The 21,879-nt window shown below is 35.8% G+C and overlaps 2 protein-coding genes across 3 annotated transcripts in view; one reads left to right on the top strand and one right to left on the bottom strand.

Moving 5' to 3' along the window:
* The window catches only part of TRPC5 (transient receptor potential cation channel subfamily C member 5), a 330,530-nt gene that overhangs the window by 123,912 nt on the left and 184,739 nt on the right, over positions 1–21,879 (bottom strand). The window lies entirely within an intron of this gene.
* Positions 11,039–11,508, top strand: TRPC5OS (TRPC5 opposite strand). Its single transcript, XM_019717746.3, has one exon. The coding sequence runs from the start codon at positions 11,039–11,041 to the stop codon at positions 11,366–11,368; it is 330 nt and encodes a 109-aa protein (XP_019573305.2). The 3' UTR covers positions 11,369–11,508.

Here is a 21,879-nt window from a genome sequence, read left to right on the forward strand (position 1 = left end):
GATGGCTTCACTAGTGAATTCTACCAAACCTTCAAAGAGGATCTAATACCAATCCTGCACAAACTCTTCCAAAAAATTGAAGAAGAGACAGTACTCCCTAACTCATTTTATGAGGCCAACATTACCCTGATACCAAAACCTCATAAGGACAGCACAAAAAAGGAAAACTACAGACCAATATATCTGATGAATACCGACACAAAAATCCTAAACAAAATTCCAGCAAATCGAATACAACAATGCATTAAAAAGATTATTCATCACGACCAAGTGGGGTTCATCCCCGGGACACAAGGATGGTTCAACATACGCAAATCCATCAATGTGATACATCAGATAAACAAAATAAAGGACAAAAATCATATGATTATATCAATTGATGCAGAAAAAGCATTTGACAAGATACAATATCCATTTATGATTAAAACACTTAATAAAATGGGTATAGAAGGAAAATACCTTAACATAATAAAGGCCATATATGGCAAGCCCTCTGCTAATCTCATAATTAATGGAGAAAAACTGAAGCCCTTTGCTCTACGTTCAGGAACACGACAGGGCTGTCCCCTATCACCTCTGCTTTTCAACAATGTGTTGGAAGTCCTTGCCAGAGCAATCAGGCAAGAGAAAGAAATAAAAGGCATCCAAATTGGGAATGAAGAAGTTAAATTATCACTCTTTGCAGATGACATGATGCTATATATAGAAAACCCTAAAGACTCCACCAAAAAGCTATTAGAAACAATCAACGAATACAGTAAAGTTGCCCTTACCCTCTGGGTGATGAACACACAATGGGATTTATAGATGATGTAATACAGAATTGTACTCCTGAAATCTATGTAATTTTACTAACAATTGTCACCTCAATAAATTTAATAATAATAAAAAAATCACAAAAAAGAAAAAAAAGAAAAAGAATACAGTTAAGTTGCTGGCTACAAAATCAACGCACAAAAGTCCATTGCCTTCCTATATACTAACAATGAAATCTCAGAAAAAGAAATACAAAAAACTATTCCTTTTGCAAATGCAGCAAAAAGAATAAAATACCTAGGAATAAACTTAACCAAGGATGTGAAAGAACTATATGCTGATAACTATAAGACATTTTTGAAAGAAATTGAAGAAGACACAAAGAAATGGAAAGACATTCCGTGCTCATGGATTGGAAGAATCAACATAGTTAAATTGGCCATATTACCCAAAGCAATATACAGATTCAATGCAATCCCCATCAAAATCCCAATGGCATATTTTAAAGAAATACAACAAAAAATCATCAGATTTGTTTGGAACCACAAAAGACCCCGAATAGCCAAAGCAATCTTAAGAAAAAAGAACAATAATGGAGGTATCACACTTCCTGACTTTGGCTTGTACTACAGGGCTACAATAATCAAAACAGCATGGTATTGGCAGAAAAATAGACACATAGACCAATGGAATAGAATTGAGAACCTAGAAATAAAACCACATAAATATGGACAGATAATTTTTGACAAAGAAGCTAAAAACGTACAATGGAGCAAAGACAGCCTCTTTAATAAATGGTGCTGGGAGAATTGGATAGCCACGTGCAAAAGAATGAAACTGGACTGCTATTTGTCACCATGTACCAAAGTTAATTCAAAATGGATCAAAGACTTAAGCATAAGACCTGACACAATAAACTGCATAGAAGAAAACATAGGTACTAAACTTATGGACCTTGGGTTCAAAGAGCATTTTATTAATTTGACTCCAAAGGCAATGGAAGTAAAAGCTAAAATAAATGAATGGGACTATATGAAACTTAAAAGCTTCTGCACAGCAAAAGAAACCATCGACAAAATAAAGAGGCCACCAACTGAATGGGAGAAGATTTTTGCAAACAGTGTCTCCGATAAGGGGCTAATATGCAGAATATACAAGGAACTCATGCAACTCAACAACAAAAAAACAAACAACCCAATTAAAAAATGGGCAGATGACCTGAAGAGACATTTCTCCAAAGAGGACATACAAATGGGAAATAGACATATGAAAAAATGCTCTACATCACTAATCATCAGAGAAATGCAAATAAAAACCACATTGAGATATCACCTCACCCCAGTCAGAATGGCTATCATCAACAAGACAAATAGTAACAAGTGTTGGAGAGGCTGTGGAGAAAAAGGAACCCTCATACACTGTTGGTGGGAATGCAGACTGGTGCAGCCGTTATGGAAGGCAGTGTGGAGGTTCCTCAAAAAATTACGAATAGAATTGCCATATGACCCAGCAATCCCTCTCCTGGGTATCTACCCAAAAAATCTGAAAACATTTATACATAAAGACACGTGTGCTCCAATGTTCATTGCAGCTTTGTTTCCGGTGGCCAAGACATGGAAACAACCAAAATGTCCTTCGATAGATGAATGGAGAAAGAAGTTGTGGTGTATGTACATAATGGAATACTATTTGGCGGTAAGAAAAGATGATATATGAACATTTGTGACAACATGGATGGATCCTGAGAGTGTAATGCTGAGCAAAATAAGTCAGGCAGAAAAAAGCAGAGAACCATGTGATTTCACTGATATGTGGTATATAAACCAAAAACAACAAAAGAACAAGACAAACAAATGAGAAACAGAAACTCATAGATACAGACAATAGTTTAGTGGTTACCAGAGGGTCAGGGGGTGGGGGGTGGGAGATGAGGGTAAGGGGGATCAAATATATGGTGATGGAAGGAGAACTGACTCTGGGTGGTGAACACACAATGGGATTTTATTTTAATTCACAATGGGATTTATAGATGATGTAATACAGAATTGTACATCTGAAATCTATGTAATTTTACTAACAATTGTCACCCCAATAAATTTAAAAAATAAATGGAAAAAAAATAAAATTGGGTTTCACAGTGCTTGAAACGTAGTAGGTCTTCCACAAATGTGAGCATTTATTAGAATGTTTATGGGCATGGCATCAGATCTGATATATACGTAGTTCTTGAGGTTGGGGATTATGCTTGGTTACTTTTTTGGGAGGAGTAAAATTTACATACAGTGAGATGTACAGATATTAACAGTACCATTTTCTGTGTTTAAAGTTAATCCATTAAGTAATATTTTTTCTGTACATTTTGGTCCTTTATAAAGTTAAATTTTCTACTCCTAATTTTCTAAAAGTTTTTATTATTAATAAGTAATGTACTTTCTCAAATGCCTTTTCTCTCTGTCTTTTTAAGATGAATTACATTGCTAGGTCTTCCAATATTAAACCATATTCTATTTTCTGGAATAAACCCTGCTTGATTTATCATGTTTACATGATAGATGGCTAGATAAGTATCTAGATAGATGCATTCTAAACTAAGGGCAGGGAAATGAATCACAAGATTTATTTTAGTTCACCAGAGTAAGCATGTTGGATTCAGTTAGATAATATTTTACTTATGATTTTTATATTTATGTTCATAAGTGAAATGGACCTATTCTTTTCTTGAACTTTCCTTTTTTCAGATTTAGAATCTAATTCTGCTGTTTCTATTTTTTCTATCTCTGCTTTCTCTTGCACGTGATGGCTTTTTTTCTTCATTTGCTTTGTAATTTGGATTGTGATTTCACATTTATCTTGGATCTATCTGTTGGAATTCTAAAGAGGCCTGAGTTGAGTCCTCTATCCTCAATAAAGGATATGCTTTTGACAAAAAAAAAATACCATTCCATCAGTTTTGACGAATAAAACTCCTGTGTAATCCAAAACTCTATCTAAAATATGATCATTACCATCACCTCAGAAAGTTCTCTTCTGCCTCTTCCCAGTCAGTTCCCACTCCCCTAGATGTAACCACTATTTGTCATTTTTCTACCAAAGATCATTTTGCATTTTTGAGAAGTGCATATGAATGGAATCATACTGTGTGTATGCTTTTGTATCTGCTTTCTTTCATGAAGTATAACGTTTTTGTTGTCCCTATGAGTAGTTGCTTTCTTTTTATTGAATATTAGTATCACGTTGTAAGAATATACCAGTGTGTTTATCCAATTCTCTTTTTTTAACATTTATTTTTTCCTTTTTCACTATCCCCCTGCCTTGACTGCTGTTTATTTGTATTGACTTATTTTTTTATTAGTTTCAGGTGTACAAATTAATGTAATAATTAGACATTTACACCCCTCACAAAATGATAACCCCTCCCCCAAGCTACTACCCCTCTGACATCTTATGTTGCTATTACAATACCATTGTCCATTCTCCTTTTGATTGACACCTGGGCTCTTTCCACTTTTTTGGGAGAGTATTATGCATAAGGCTTCTATGACCATCCTTGTAAAAGTTTTTTTGTGAACTTTCATTTCTTGGATAAATACCTTGGAGTAGACTTGCTAGGACTATATGAGTGCTTGCCTAGTTTTGGAAGAAACTGCCAGATGTTTTCAAAGAGGTTGTACCATTTTATACTCCCACCAGCAATGTATGAGAATTCTGCTTGTCTGCATCTTTGCCAACATTTGGTGTTTTTAGTCTTTAATTTTAGCCAGTCTGGTGAGCGTGTTGTATCTTATTGTGATGTTAGTTTGTATTACCATGATGACTAATGATGCTGAATACATTTTCATGTGCTTATTAGCTACAGGCATACCTTGGAGATATTGCAGGTTCAGTTTCAGACCACTGCAGTAAAGAAAATATTGCACTAAAGCGAATCACACACATTTTTTAGTTTATCAGTACATATAAAATTTGTTACATTATACTGTCGCCAGTAAGTGTTCAATAGCATTATGTCTAAAAAACAATATACATACCTTAATTAAAAATGCTTTATTGCTAAAAAATGCTGACCATCATCTGAACCTTAAGCGAGTTGTACATTTTTGTTGGTGGAGAGTCTTTCCTTGATGTTGATGACTGCTGACTGATCAGGGTAGTGGTTGCTGAAAGTTGGGGTGGCTGTGGCAATTTCTTAAAAATAAAGCAACAATTATGTTTGCCACATCAGTTGAAAGTTTGGCATGTTGATTGACTCTTCCTTTCACAAACAATTTCTCAAAGATCACGGATCACAGATCACCATAGCAGATATAATAACAATGACAAAGTTTGATATATTATGAGAATTACCAAAATGTGACACAGAGATGAAGTGAGCAAATGCTGTAGGGAAAATGGCATCAATATACTTGTTTGACGCAGGGTTTCCACATACCTTCAATTTGTAAAAAACACACTATCACAATAAAGTGAAATACAATAAAACAAGGTATGCCTGTATTGATTTTTCTTCCTTTGTAAAATGTTTGTTTAAATCTTTTGGCCATTTTTAAAATTGGTTTGTTTGTCTTTTTTATTTTTGAGTTGTAGGAGCTTCTGACAAAGAAGTTGTAGCATTCTGGTTACAACTTTGTCAGACATATGAGTATGCTTTGTGATTGTTTTCTCTCAATCTGTAGATTACCTGCTCATTTTACTAACTGTATGTTTTGATAAATTGGTTTATCTTTGTACCTCCTGCTATCCCCACGCATAGCTGAAACTTGATAATATTTACTGAGTGAAAGAGCAGAAAGTCATTTATCCCTCCCTCCTTCCCTTACTTCCTTGTTCAGTAGTACTTGCTGATTACCTACTATGTGGCAGCCTATCTTCCATGATTTTGGGGATACAGCAGGAAGCAAAACAGACAAGCTTCCGAATCTCATAGTACTTGTCTTTTAGTTTATACGTATATGGGGGTGGGGTGGAAGACAGAAAAACAAGTAAACAAGAATATATGAGTTAATTATAGGTGCCACAATATAAAAATGTACTATGCATAATGAGAAAGGGATGATTCAGGGCCTTTTTCAGGTTGGAGGGTCAAAAATCGGAAGAGATGATATTTAAGCTGAGACCAGAATGACAAGAAGCCATTTTTTTCCTGGGGAAAAGGGATCCCAGGCAGAGGGAACAGCTAATAAAAAAAACCCTTAAGGTGATTTGGGGCTAAGCACAATCTACACAAAATATCCCTTTGGGTAAACTAAGGTGTCAGGGATTGGTTGCTTTGGAAATTACCATAAGTGGAATAAGCTGATGTTATACTCTTACTTTTTCTTAGTACTGCAGTACTTAGCAGTTTCTCAATATCTTCTCTGCCCTCCCCACACTTCCCAGCTCCTAGATCCCAAGATGCTTTGAAGATAGGAATTATGGATTAGCAAACACAGTGATCAACAGGGTAAAGGCTATAGGTCAGGGATTTTTTTTTTCCCCATCAAAGGTGACCAAGTGATAGACAAAATAAATCAAGGGTTGCATAAGTAATAAGTAACTACATTTGTCTTTATAATACAGCAAAATATGAAATGTTCTATCTCTGCTTTTTGTGTTTAGATTGTGTAATGTGGGACTATATATAAAATACCAATTCGATAAATGGAATATAATTTATTTCTAAAGTTTTCCCGGTTTAGAGAGAGATGGAAGAAAAGATGATGGGAATGGATAGTAGAAGATGGAGACAGAAAAAGTGAAATAGATTCAAACACATATGAAATATGATAAAAAAATATGGTGAATGTTTAAATTTAAAAAAATTATTACAGTAAAAGATACATTGCCATTAATCCTCCTCAAAATACTCCCCCTCATTTTGAACACACTTATCCCATCATTCTTACCACTTTCTGAAGCAGTTCTTGAAGTCCTCTTTTGTGAGTATCTTTAGTTGCAATGTTGTGGCTGCCTCAATGTCCTGAATCAATTCAAAACGTTTTCTTTTCACGGTCGTTTTGACTTTGGGGAAGAGGCAGAAGTCGCACAATGTCAGATCTGGTGAATAAGGTAGATGAGGACACACCATAATGTTTGAATGACAGAAATTGCCTTACCAGAAGTGATGTGTGACAGGGAGTATTGTCATGATGGAGGATGAAGTCCTCGCAAGAGGACTTCCAGTACTGCTTCAGAAAGTGGCAAGAATTATGGGATAAGTGTATTCGAAATGAGGGGGAGTGTTTTGAGAGGGATTAATGGCAATGCGTCTTTTACTGTAATAATTTTTTTTTAAATTTAAACATTCACTGTATCTTTTGATCACACCTCGTAGGTGAAGAAATGGAGGTATATCAACAAAGGGGAAGAATAAAAGAGTCCTAGAGGGAGGTAGAGAAGCTGAAAAAAAAAAGCTGGGTGAAAGGGAAGCCAGACGTTAAATAGGTTTTATGTGAGTGTGTTCCTATCTCCCTCTTCTGCCCTTGGGCTATGGACATCATAGTGGGTTATTGTATCCTTTGAAAAATGTGATGGTACTCTCTAGTAAAATTTGACACATACTTTTTTGTGTATTTCCCTTCTGATGAGCTGATTCAGCTCTACATTAATGCCAAATTCCTTGCTTAATTTCTTTCAATTATTTCCTCCCATTAGACTGCTTTGTCCTGTAATAAAAACAAACAAACAAAAAACAGAGATCCTGTGAGTTAATAAAAGAAACTGCTATGCCTTTAGTACCCATTCTCCCATATTTCAGATGGACAGTTGCCTATAACCAAAATCATGCCTTCTGGTCGTCATGGTTTTTACCATTATTATAGGGCAAACCCATTTCTACTGTCAGGATTTTGGACCCCAAAAAGTGTAGTTCTGACAGGATTTATGCTAAGTGGAGATAGTTTATAACTGAATGGGTCAAACTAGGCCCTTTGGAGACAAACAAGTTCCATGTGAAAATCACAGACCATCTGGCTGATGATCTGTATTCCAGTAAAGGTTTAAGGAGTACAATTAGCTGGGCCACACTCAGAACAGGGCAATAATAGATTTGGCATTATCCTAAAAGAGTGAGATGGATGGCTGCTTCTAATACTCTCAACTAGCAGAAGCTTGGCTGAGGCTAGAGAAAAAAAAAAGCCTAATTTGCAAGACTGGTAATTAGAAATTTGATGTGTATACATGCCAAAGAAAACAATTAGCCAACGGTATATAGCTACACTTGATTAGTCATGGGCTGGAGCTATACGAGGTGTGATGAAAAAAATACAGTGAATGCTTACATTAAAAAAATATTACAATAAAAGACACATTGCCATTAGTCCCCCTCAAAATACGGCCCCTCACTGTGAACACACTTATTCCATCATTCTTGCCACTTTCCAAAGCAGTTCTGGAAGTCCTCTTAAGCGAGTGTCTTTAGTTGCACTGTCGTGACTGCCTTGATGTCCTGAATGGGTTAAAAATATTTACCTTTCATGGTCATTTTGACTTTGGGGAAGAGCCAGAAGTCACACAGTGCCAAATCTGGTGAATAAGGTGGATGAGGACACACCGTAATGTTTTTATTTGATCGAAATTGCCATACCAGAGGCAATATGTGACATGAAACCGTTCCATCATAATCAAAAAATATGGTGAATGCTGCTGTCGAGTGCCATCCAACGGAAAGGCAGAGATCTTCAGTATAGGAAGGGGTGTGCCAAACCTTAGTAGCAGTGTGTGACAAGTTTCAACTTGTTCAGTGCAGTCATCCGGGTGTGAGCTACGGTTGAGGGAAGGTATGTTTTAAAGTGTGCCATAAATCATCTTCCATCATGACAATGCTTCATGTATATCGCTTCTGGTATATGGCAATTTCTGTCAAACAAAAAGAGAATTGACTCTGGGTGGTAAGCACACAATATGATATATAGATGATGTATTACAGAATTGTACACTTGAAACCTATATAACTTTACTAACCATTGTCACCTCAATAAACTTTAATTTTAAAAAATTTACGGTGTGTCCTCATCCATCTTATTTACCAGATCTGGCACGATGCGACTTCTGGCTCTTCCCCAAAGTCAAAATGGACATCGAGGCAACCATAACAGTGCAACTAAAGACACTCACAAAAGAGGATTTCCAGAACTGCTTCAGAAAGTGGCAAGAATGATGGGATAAGTGTGTTTGAAGCGAGGGGGGGTATTTTGAGCGGGGCAATGTGTTTCTTACTGTAATATATTTTTTTAATTTAAACATTCACTGTATTGTTTGATCATACCTCGTATGCGCTAATGTAATACAGAATTACAGACTGGCCTATAGGAGGGACAACAATCTGGTGAAGGGAGATACGAATGAAACCAATGAAAGGAATTTAGCAATCCATGTAGGACATGCATGAGCTCATCAGAACGGAAAGATAGAATAATCTACTTAAACCAAAGAGGAAACAATTGGATCCCCCAAAACTCATGTAGGTCTATAGTCTATAGTCTTAGGGCCTCCAAATCCCAAGTCATTTTTCTTGTCAGTTCAATTTAAGGTTGCAGAATTTGGCACATGAAATCTCAGGGCATATGAACATGCATGTCCTAGGTAAACAGAAAGAGAAAGAGTGAATAAACAAACTATGAATCAAACAAACAAATGATTAAGCAATATGAGATATATCAAATTACTAAAAACTTGTGTCCTCCACAGACTTTTTAAATTAAAGTATAGCTGACATACAATATTATATTAGTTTCAGGAGTACAATGATTTGATATTTATATTTCTTATAATAAGTCTAGTAACCATCTATCACTATACAAAGTTATTACTATAATATTGACTATTTTCCCTATGTTCTACATTACATCTCTGTGATTTTTATATATAACTCATTTTTTAAAACCTTTTTACTTTGAAATAATGATAGATGCACAGGAAGTTGCAAAAACAGAAAGGTCTGGTATGCCCTTCTGATGGGAATGTAAAAATGGTACAGCCACTCTGAAAAATACTTTGTGAGTTTCTTGAAAAACTAACAAAATATACCTACCATATGACTCAGCAATTGCACTGGTAGGCATTTATCCCCAAGGAATGAAAACCTGTTTCCACACAAAAAACTGTACATGATTATTCATTACAGCTTTATTAGTAATAGCTCCAAACTGGAAACAACCAGCATGTCCCTTACTAGGTGAATGGTTAAACCAGTAGTGATACATGCATATCATGGAGAACTATGGAGCAATAGCAAAGAACAGAGTATTGATATACACAACAACTTGGACGATTCTGAAGGGTGTTATTACTCATTTTTAAAGGGAGTGGGGGGGTGGTAAACCAGACCAATGTGACAGGTAGATTATATTGGGCCAATCCTTAGATTTTTTAAACAAAGAATATTGCCTTACAGAAGTATAAACTTACAAAGAATATTGCCTTACAGAAGTATAAACTTACTCAGAAAGAGGGTTTGCAAAGCACACCAGACATACAGATAAGAATAGTATGACCATGGCTTTAGACAAAGTTAGAAGAACTATATGCTAGATGTGGAATGTTAGCAGTAATGGGAAATGACCAAGAAACTAATTTTATAAGAGAAGTTGTCCAAAATTTGGCAAAAGACAGAGAATGTGGGACTTTCATTTACCATAAATTACCTGGACTGCAGAGGCAATTGGAAATTTTAAAGAATGGATTGCTAAAATCAGAAAGAATTTAGTAGCAACCAACAGATAAATGGCAATGAGGCAAAGGTTGAAAGACTCTTGAGTGAATGTATCTTCCTCAATAGAGATGTTCAAGAAATATAGACAAACTACCTGTGTTCACTTTGTTCTCAAATCCCCTAAGAAGAGATAAAGACTGGGAGACATGGAGAGTATGAGTAGTAGATCCTCGTGAAGTCATCAAAAAAGAAGGAGCAATAACTAGGGATACCCTCTCAACTTCAGAACCTGTAGGATAGATGAAGGCACAAGGATACTAATCTTTATATTTCTCTTTTGTATTATTAGATCTGCTTTGCTGTTTTGTCTTGGCTGTGACAATCTGTCTGATGGTTATTATAATAGCAGTCCACTACCAGAACAAACGAGTACCACAGGTAAATTTTGTGGGAAATTCACCAACTTTATCAAAAAGTGTTATAGGACCGCTGACCTCATTCTGTAATTGATCATCATCATAATCATATCAACAGCTTAATTTCTCAACCAACCAACCACAGAACCATTGCCAGCCCCACAGAATACATTGTCACCAAGAACCCATTTGCTACAGCTTTTAGTAATATTTTATCTACTGAGGAGAGTATTGAGGCATGGAGGCTGTGTCAGCTCCTGTACTACTTGCGAAACCTGTTGATTGTGCAGCCCAGTTAATAAAAATAGCTGAAGAAATTTTACAAATAATTTCACATGAACAAGTTCATTGTGTAGAGCAAAATGATATGGCAGAACAGACAGAAGCAAATCCATCTCATTCCAAGGAAGCTTCGGTACCAGACCTCCCTGATCTCTCAGACTTAGGTTCAATACTTACACCAAGAGAAGATGAAGACCTAATGTTTGATATAGATCAAGCTATGTTAGACACAGAAAACTTCTATGAAGATGCACTCTCTGGTATAAATGATGACTTAAGTGGGTAAGACCTAATTTGCTCCCACCAGCATTTGAGAACTGATCACTTCTCTGTTTCAAATATTTTCTAATTTTTCTGAATATTAGCAATATGATTCTTCTCCTAGTTCTGCACATTTTCATTACTAGTACCTTATAGAACAAGTAATATTTTATTTACTTCCAGCATTTATTTTAAAAACTCTGACTTTAGCCATGTGGTCCTTTCTTTACATGTACTTGTTCTCCTGCTAAGATTCCTGATAACAGGAGCAAACAATGGCAAACCTAACAATAGAGTGAAGACCTGATGAACTCAATCATATCTTGAGACTCAATTTCACGGTTCTACAATGAATAGTAACCAAAAGTGGAATATCCTCCAGGATGGCATCATAGTGAATATATTCACATTAACAGGGACACTTTTACTTAAGAAGATATAACTCCTTACTCAAAAAGGCCTCTGTACTAGGCCTTTAGGAAAGGATATGTCAACCAAAGCATGCTATAGCACATTAGGGGAAATAATTCTATAAAAGCAGCATTTACCAGATAATAAAACTGCAGAAAAGTTTTCAGATTACTTTTGCCAGGGAGAAACCTGTGAAAAAGCTGACGCCGAGAGGTTCCACTGTGGACTATTTCCTCAAATGCTGACCCACATTGCAACTACTCTTCAATATTATTCCCCAAGTGGAAACAGCAAATTATACCAAATAACAAGAGAGAAGTACTATTACTAGAAGGGCTAGACAAAGCCCTACAAGGACTATTCACCAATGGAAAGTCAAACACTTATGATATAGGCTTAGAGATGATGGTTTTGCTGCAGCCTTGACACAGAGATCTTAATTATTGAGAGATGAAACAATACGAACTTATAGTGTGGACTGGCATTTAGCTACAGGAATTCTACAAATACTCGAAGGAGAAAATGCGATAGTTAGAGGACCGCCATATCAAAACAGGGTCCAAATAAATGTGCAGGACATTCACTGATCATGCGAATTCCATGCCATACAGTCCCCTCACTTCCATTTGGAAGAATAGCTACCCTTCAGACAAGCCCATGGACACTATGGTCCTCTTTCCTAGAGAACAAATGGCCTTTTCATCTCATGACATGGGCAACAACTGGGTAAAGACATGACAAGTATACCATTAGACAAAGTGGTGTACGCGAATTGTGAAGAAGTGACATGTAGAAGTCAGTCCACACTGGTGGAAACCAGACTATACCAATTCACATAGAGTCCTAAAGAATATTACAGTCAAAAGGATTAAAAGACATTTAATACAGATAACTTCAGAGCTAACCAACATGATAGACGCTGCATCTAATACTGAGGTCTGCATACACAGATAATTAGCTACTTTTAAAGATAAGTGGGGGAAATTATAGACTATATAACTAGGTTTTATTTTGATGAGCAATAGTGGGAAAAATGTAAATCAGTTTTGCCACTGAATTTCAGGATAAGTTTGACAAATTTAAGACAGAGATGGCAGTATCCAGAAAAGCTACCACAGACACTGCTGAAAGGTCAGGACTTACGGAGCTACTCAAACATATTAGAATGAGAAAGTTTCACAATAGACTGCTATGTGGAAAGGTTGCTATAGTAGATAAAGATATAGGAGACTTAGAAGGGGTCTACAAAGACACAAAGGGGAGACATAAAAGCTATCATCAAGCAATTACTGCAGGTAATTACAGTCCGTACCACACAGGAGCTTGAGGGACTGCTGCTATAATAACTGGACAAACTAAGTATTACTTTTCTAGTGTAGGGGACTCTAGATATACAGTATATCCAAAACGGCAAATAATAGATGTGATGCAAAGAGATTATGCTCAGTTAACCTAAACAGTGCAGTGGTAAAGCAAGAATGTTTATCCCACCATTCCAATAGGAGCGGTTTTACAAGGAAGATCAGTGATAACAGTTAAACAGGGACATCTATACATATAGCAGCCAAGAATACAGAGGAATTAGATAAGTTGATAGAGTCTATGCTTTTTAAAAAATAACTTTTGTTTTTATTAAAGCATGGTTGGCATACAATACTATATTTCAGGTGTACAACATGGTGATTTGACATTTATATACCTTACAATGTAATCAGCACACTAAATCTAGTAACCATCAGTCACAATGCCAAGTCATTACAAAGTTACTGACTATATTCCCTCTGCTGTATGGCAGATCTCCATGGCTTATTTATTTAATTGGAAATTTGTACCTCTTAATCCCCTTCACCTTTTTCACCCATTCCTCCACCTTCACCCCCTCTGGCAACCATCACTTTGTTCTGTTTCTATGAGTCTTGTTTTGTTCATTTTTTGTTTGTTTGGTTTTTTAGATTTCACATACAAGTGAAATCACACAGCATTTGTTTTTGTCTGTTTGGCTTATTTCACTTAGTATAATACCCTCTATGCTTTAATTAAAGGTTTAGAAACAGCCAGGGAAGATGTAAACTCTCCACTAGGAATTTGGACTTTAGGAAATTGGGCTATAATTTTGTATCAAAATAAAACTCAAAGCATAAATAAATGGGCAAGATCAGGGAACATCTCTAAGGAGAGAGCATAAGTCTGCTACAAATTCTATTTGGTGAGCAATCTAAACTGACAGATCTGGTGCTCCTCAAAAGTTATAGATACTGGAGGGTAGCTATTACTCCAAGTAGAACTCTGGAATATGGACTTTGTAACAATTCTACTACAGAGTAGTGTGAGCTTGTTAAAACTGTTAGTATTAATGAGAGAATACAAGCAACCATACTAACTCAAGCAGGCCATCCAAATACACCAAGAGGAATCTGTGAGACTAATTCAGACCTGAAACAAGATAAAGCTTGAACCAGCCCATAAAACAACTAATGGTCAACCTGGTCCTTAGGTATTGAAGCAGGAACTTGCCACAACGTCGTAATATGTGGAGCTGGATAACTTGGCTAAAATGGTCACCTGGAAAGATTGTACCATAACGGCACCTCAGAATTAGATAAAATATATTGCAATGTTTGCTTTGATTGTGTGAATATGTATGCTTAAGAATTGTTAAGATGTAACCCTGCTCAGGCAATTGTTGCATTAAGTATGTTTGCTGTATTGGAATAGGACTAAGTAGAATTAATAGTGACAAGAAATAAGAAAAGAAGTAAGAAAAGAAGTAAGAAAAATACTTAAGAACAAGAGTAAGTAAGGAAGGTATTTTCAGAAGACAGAAGAAAAGTAATAATTTGTCAACAGTTATGCAGCTGTTTATGGTGGAAAGCCATGGCATAGAGTTAGTTCCTATGCAGGTTTATAAACCTAGCCCTGTTTTTTTTCACATGCATATCAGCCAACCTTAAGTTGTTGATACTGATAGAAATAGGTGGTTGGCAATTGACATAAGTCATGTACTTGAAAACTCAATTAGAAGGAAATATATTAACTAACTTGGCAGTCCACTGATTGGATACCTCTGGTTGGAATCCTGCATCTCGCCTCCAGGAGAATGGACAGAGTGGCTGGTCATTTATCCAGACTGTCTTTTTTTTTTTTTTTATCTTGATACCAAAATCAAAGCCAATCATTGTATGGCATGGAGGGATAAATGGGGAGACAGGCTTATCATTCTGAGAAAAACTTAAGGTGTGAAAACCAAGGGAGTTAAGCTGGTAGATGGCAGTGTATTAGGAAGCACAAGTCTTTATCCTGTGTGCTTTGGCTAAACTGTGTGGGAAGTTGTGATTACACAGTTGCATCTTTATTTGTGATGATTACTGCCAGTTATTAGATTATAATTAAATATAATCCTTATTAGCTATTGAGTCACATCATTTTATTGTTACGTGTTTTAACAGATTTTAACTAATAAACTTTCATACACAAATCAAAGAACTTGTGGTCATCTTAAATTACCTGGTGGAGAATTTGGAAGCTACCAAACAGGCATAAGAGAACCCCACTGAACAGGTGGAGTAGACTCAGAATTTTGTACCAGGAGTCTGAAGTTCTACTTTTGGCTTTGTCAGATAACCTTGAACAAATCTCTGAAACATAGTCTTTTCTTGTTTGTAAAATGAGAGTTATAATAATTTTTCTGCCTGCTTTTAATGGTAATGAGGACTAAGTAAAATGATACAGTTTTCAATGCCTTTGGTATGATATATGTGACAATGGGACAGAATATATGAAATTACGGCTTTTTAGGAATATCTGAAAAATGAATATGTAGGAAAATACTTGCAAGTCTATGTGACATGTAAAGATTATGTAGCAGTTTCATACCTGTTGTATTAGAGATTAACACTTCTTTAATTTACTCCATGTCAAAGTTATAGTTTGGACTCAGCTTTTGTTTCATTCTTTTGAGCTCTTTTTTTTTTTAACACCAAGTTAAATTTTTTGGGAGACTCTACTCTAGTTCTAGTAGGAGTAGTAATGAGGAAAAAATAACAATGAAAAAGCCTTTCAGGAAATAGTGAATTATATTCTATTTAAAGGTAAGATTTTGTTCCTGAGGGGGTTGTATAACTCTAAACATTATTAACCCACTATTATCCAACTACACTTTTACAATTATTTTTATATCAAAGCTTACTATTGTATTCTTGTATTGATAGCCTTATCTTAATAGACTAGAGGTACTTAGTCATTTCCTCTTGGACCTATTTATTACTTATTCAAGGACCTTATCCCTCCAGTCCTTATTTAAAACTTGCTTTTCTTCTGCATACTCATATATCACCCTTAGCTCACCAACCAACCAACCAACCAACCAACCAAAAAACCTTTAAAAAAGAAAAAAAAACCCCATAGTTCCCTAAGTTATTTGGGAGTTATTTGTATTGACAGATACAACTATCTACCAGTCTCAAATGTCATATCTCTTGAGGGTAATAAAAAAACATTGAAGATGATCTCCATTTATACTCCCAAAGAATGGAACTGCATTTTAGCAAGGTAAGGAAAACCACTGCTCTTTACCCCTGGTCACAATTTCATCTGAAAGAGCCTAGTGAATGCTGAAAGGATCTCAAGAGGTATTTTTCAATTTAACACAAGTATTCAAGTAAAGTGGACTAGGAGACACAGTTATGAAATACAACTTTCGTGTTTTGGATTTCTTTAATCAGAGATGCCATTAACAAAATCAGTTGTTGAAAACATGTAAATACACATGCTTTTAGATTATGACAAATTCTGGCAATACTGATTTTTCTTTATAACTTGGACCTGCAGAATTTTATTTTCTCACAGTTCTGGAAGCCAGAAGTTCAAAATCAAGGTGTTGGCAGGGCAGTGCTCTCTCTGAAGGCTCTAGGGCAGAATCCAATTTTGCCTTTTTAGCTTTCAGTGCTTATAGGTAATGTTTGATGTTCCTTGGAGTTGCGTAACTCCAATCTCGGCATTCACCTTCACATATTCTCTATTTCTTCTCTTAATATTGATCATGTTAAATATTTTATTGTTACTTGGAGAGATACTGGTCTTTCTTGAAACTGAGTCTTCTAAATTTTTAATGTTGGCAACCCTCTAACTTGCAGTTTTGGAAAATCATTTGTGTTGCAGCTCATTTTGTAGAGAAAAATATTGTCTGGGTTTTGTTTGTTTTTGTGGAATACAGATTTTCAGTTCATAGTTTAAGTGACATAGAGGCATGCTGTGCGTTTGAAACTTTTAGATGTGAGTGAGCTTCACTTTGGGTACTTTGCTCTGGTGCAGGAGTCTCTGATACTCCTCTCTAACAATACCTCCATCTGTTGAGAAAGTCTCCTTGTGTACTGGGTATTTCTATCTAGTTGGAATCACAGAGTGCTTTAAAAGAAGACTGAAAAGGGTCTCAGCTGGAATGACAATAGAGAGTGGAGAAGTGGTGCATCTGTATTTTCCTGTTCTGAGTATAGACACTGAGGAAGTAACTTACCTATCCTTGAAAATAGAACCTCATGGTCCAACTGGAATTATGTATGGAATCATGTGAAAACAAAGACAATTTTTCTTCTTTAGTTCAGTTGTCCCATTCCCATCTAGAGTTTATTTTTCCATTGAGTAATTCTGGTCCTGGGAGATAATTCTTGTGCAGCCTCCTTCAGGACCCGAAACTCATCTGGAAAAGCTGGTCTTTAATAAAACGTCTCCAACTTGTGTAGGGGCTCCCAACATGCAGCCCTCAAACCAAATATGTTCACCAGACCCTGGGGTATGACTCACTTAAGATGTGAATATATTTTTCTTTTTGATGAGTAAGCAGACATAAATTATACGCCTCCAAGGAATTTGAGAAATTTTATCTAACCGAAAAGCTGAGTTCATTTGCCCTATATATAATAGAAGGATAAAATTAATTTTGATTCATTTATTTGTGTCCAAAGAAAAGGTTAGTTTGCCTAGTTCCATCACATCCTACATAGGGAGAGTTTGTAGTGTGAAAATTGGTGCTCAAGAAGACTGTGACCCTTTTTCTGGCCTTAAGCACTGTATGTTTCACTTTTTTAAAGACTAGATTATAGATATTTATTGAACAAACTTAGTCTGCTTCCTCTGATCCTGGACTTCTGAAAATGAAGTTCTGACAGACACCTGAATTATTGGAACCTCAGTAGCTCACAGGATTGTGTTTCTTACTCAAACACAGTAAATCTGAAATTACAAAAACACCCTCAAAATGAGGACATTGCTGATTTGTTCAAGGTGGGAGTATTCAGTCTTAAAGTAGACATGTGGATTGAATAGAGAGCAATTAGAGGCTGCAGTTTGGCCCTTGAACAACATAGGTTTGAACTGAGTGGGTCCAGTTATACATGGATTTTTTTCAATAAATATGTACAATACTGTAAATGTGTTTTTCTTATGATTTTCTTAAAAATATTTTCTTTAGTGATGGAAGGAGAACTGACTCTGGGTGATGAACACACAATGGGATTTATAGATGATGTAATACAGAATTGTACACCTGAAATCTGTGTAATTTTACTAGCAATTGTCACCCCAATAAATTTAATAAAATAAAATTTAAAAAAAATATATTTTCTTTTCTCTAGCTAATTGCAAGAATACAGTAGATAATACATATAACATACAAAATATGTGTTAATTGATGTTTATGTTATGGGAAGCTTCTGGTCAATAGTAGGGTATTAGTAGTTAAGTTTTGGGGGACTCAAAAGTTATAGGTTGATTTTCAACTGTGCAGGTGGTTGGCGCCCCTAACCTCTATCTTGTTCAAGAGTTATCTGTATACTAATTTGAGAATTAATGGAACCACAGGTTTTTTTTCAATTGTATTTCACAGATTGAGAAGGATTACAGAGGTTTGGTTTTTTTTAGTGGAAATGAAGTCACAATTCAGAAGAGATTTATAGATTTTGATGAGTATAAATCATGTTTTACCTTCTGGAAGCCGTGTCTTTGGAATGTAAACCTTAAGGTATGTATGAATTCTCAAGCTTGCCTGCTAATCAGTGTGGCTTAGTTTGAAGACAAACTAAGTTAAAATTGATTGATAGCTATTGATAAGGTATTTTATTGGAAAATTTGGAGCTAAATATATAAATCCCAAAATCTGAAGTCTCTGACCATTGGATTAAACTTTGGGCCATTTTTGGGTTTGTGAAAGTATATTCTTTTCTTTTTCATGAAATTATTGGCAGTGCACTTGAGAGTTACTCACTATCCTTGCTGCCTTTGCTGTAAACCTGGAATTGGAATTTGATGTGCTCTGATTGAAGCAATTCAGCCTATTAAATTCCAGAATTCTCATTGATTTGATTCACAATGATGAGTTAACACCACCCGGCCTAAAATTGTTGATCTTTGCATAAATACTGTGCTTTTTGTATTTTCTATCAGTGCTGAATATCAATAATATTGAATAGTTGAAAGGTGCTGCTTTTCCAGTGTTATGGATTAAAAATAATGTGGTCTGCAAAATCTGAAACTCTAATTGTATGGGCTTACTATTAAAACAAAAGTGGACACCTCAAAACTTGTTCATCTTCAAAAAATGACTCCTAATGGTGATAGTTGCCCAACAATGTGAATATACTTAATGCCACTGAAATGTAAACTTAAAAATGGTTAAAATGGTAAATTTTATGTAACACATATTTTACAACAATAAAACAAATGACCTTTTCTACTTGAATGTACACAACAAATAGACCCTGAAAACAATGTTGGAATCTCTGGTGCTTAATTAAGAGAACAAAAAGTAATATAACCCTGTGGCATATTCAGGTTGGTATAATGGTAGCTGAGAAAATATTGTATGAACATACAGTAACATAGAGATATTCTGTAATAAAAATAAGAGAAATTATGAAATAGGGAACAGAGTTTCAGGAAAGTAAAGGACTAAAACATGAGGGGAAAAATATGAGAAGGTTAATGAGGGTTGGAGGGCAGTGAATGTAGAACTGAAGGGTGAGTCCATGGTCATATGCCAAGCATATCCCCATGAGAGTGAGGAAGTCATCACAATGGTTTCCAAATGGAGAAGTAAATAAAATTTGCAAATGAAGATTACATGAGCAGAAGGGGTCAAGTGACAAAGTAGTTGGGAGATGATCTATTATTACCAAATTGATGAAGTATTGCAGTGAAATTATTTGAAAATAAATGCTTTGTCAATTTTCAGGGGGATGGGGTCCTAAAATTATGATGCGTATCTGCTATCTAGTGAGGTAAGTAATGCAAACTTTAGTTTTATTCTTCAATATCTATTTTTAACACTTCTATTCCTATTAACCACTTTACCTGGAAGACATTCGTGTTCTAAAAATACCTGTGGTTTTTTCTCTCTCAGTATTATATCAATTTATGTAAAGTGAAAAACATTGAAACTGTAATAATGGAAATATACACATAATATTAAAGTCAATCAGACCTTACAACAGACTATGTGACACAACTGGTATTATATATAAACAGTGGGGCAGTGGAAGAGAGGGAGGATTATGGGAGGGGATGGGCCATTGCTATATCTATTACCTACAATTTTAGTACACAGAATCAGACCATATACCATGGATCCCCATGTGTAAAAATGAAAATGAATAATAATAGCAGCTAATATTTATTGAAGGCCTAAAATATGCTGAGTATTGTGCCATGCATAAGTACATTACCTGTTTTATTTTATTTAAATTTTATATTTCTACAGGGAGGAAATGCTCCTGTTATTATCCCCATTTTTCAGAAGAGAAAAGTGAGGTTAAATAACTTCAGGCTTAGTGAAATAACTTAAAGCAATTAGTAGGAAAAAACAGGATAAGGAGGCTCAGGGGTGGGACTATCCATTTACTATCTATCTCCCCCTTACAGCCCCTTCAGTCTTTCATGTTGTTCTTTTGTCATTTATTTTTATCCCCTTCAAAGTTTCCCCTGGTACTCATGTTAGCCTCATTTCAAAGGCATAGTATTTGTTTTTATTGTCTGAGAGAAAGGAACCTGGTGAGTACACAATGTGATTTGCCTCAGAGATCAGACCCAGAAAGGGTCTGCCTGTTGCCCTTCAGATGGCAAGCACCTCTTGGTTTAACCTGTTTGAATATGACTCCTGGTAGTATTGATACAGGTATGAAAATGGACATTAAAGTACTTCCTGTGCCACACTAGCATTTTCTCATTTATTTCCTATAATAGTCCTATGAAATGGAGGAACTATAGTCATCTTCAATTTAAAAATGAAAAAAAATTAATGTCCTGAAAATTCGAGTGACTTTCTTCAGGTCATATAGCTGGTGAATTTCTCTGGCTCTAAAGTCCCTGCTCTTTCTACTGTACCATGCTGCCTTTTTAATGAGCTAAACTAGGCTACTAGGCTTGCTAGGAGGTTCCCCAAAATTGTTTGATTCAATGGCATAGAACAGCCCTGGCTACATTGTAAATGTGGCCAAGCTGGAAAACAAAGCCTCTCCTGTGATCTGCTTGAACTGACCTCCTTCAAAGAGGTGAACGATAAGAGTTTGGAGGTCACACCATAGCAGATGTTGCTCCAGCCTTCTACAGAATTATACACCCTGAATATGAATCCATCTTTCAAATGCGTGTCTCAGCTTTCTTGTTGAGGGGCTGCTAGGGACTTAGTTCCGATGACAATTACCAGTATCCAGACAGTGAGCCATCCATGATCACTGCCCGCCATGTCCAAGTATATAGGGTGGGGTCTTTTGTTATGTGCTGTCATAAAAGTTCCCCTGCAGAGCACTTAGTTAATATGTAATTATATATTCACTAATGTTATCATTTATTTAATGTCTACCACTACCATGTATGCTCCATGAAGGCAGGGTGAGTACCTGTTTTCTGTATCCCAAATACCAAGAAGAGTGCTAAATAAACATTTGTTGTTGAATTAATGAATGCTTTTCCATCATAGAATCAGATGATCAGTATTTTTCCTTACTTATCTGGCCATAAAGAAAATATGCAGAGGCTGTTATGCGCCTTGGATAAATGGGCCTGTTTTTTGAGGACTGTCTAATCATTTGTTTAGAAAAACGCTGACTCTTGCCCTGCTACTCTTGACTCTGGAGG

This window comes from Rhinolophus sinicus, chromosome 18 (genome assembly GCF_057876585.1).
Source record: "Rhinolophus sinicus isolate RSI-liver-muscle chromosome 18, RSI-T2T, whole genome shotgun sequence".
Classification (NCBI taxonomy): domain Eukaryota; kingdom Metazoa; phylum Chordata; class Mammalia; order Chiroptera; family Rhinolophidae; genus Rhinolophus; species Rhinolophus sinicus.

Coding starts and splice junctions, on each gene's coding strand:
- TRPC5OS (XM_019717746.3), top strand. CDS start 11,039: ATGGAGGCTGTGTCAGCTCCTGTACTACTTGCGAAACCTGTTGATTGT.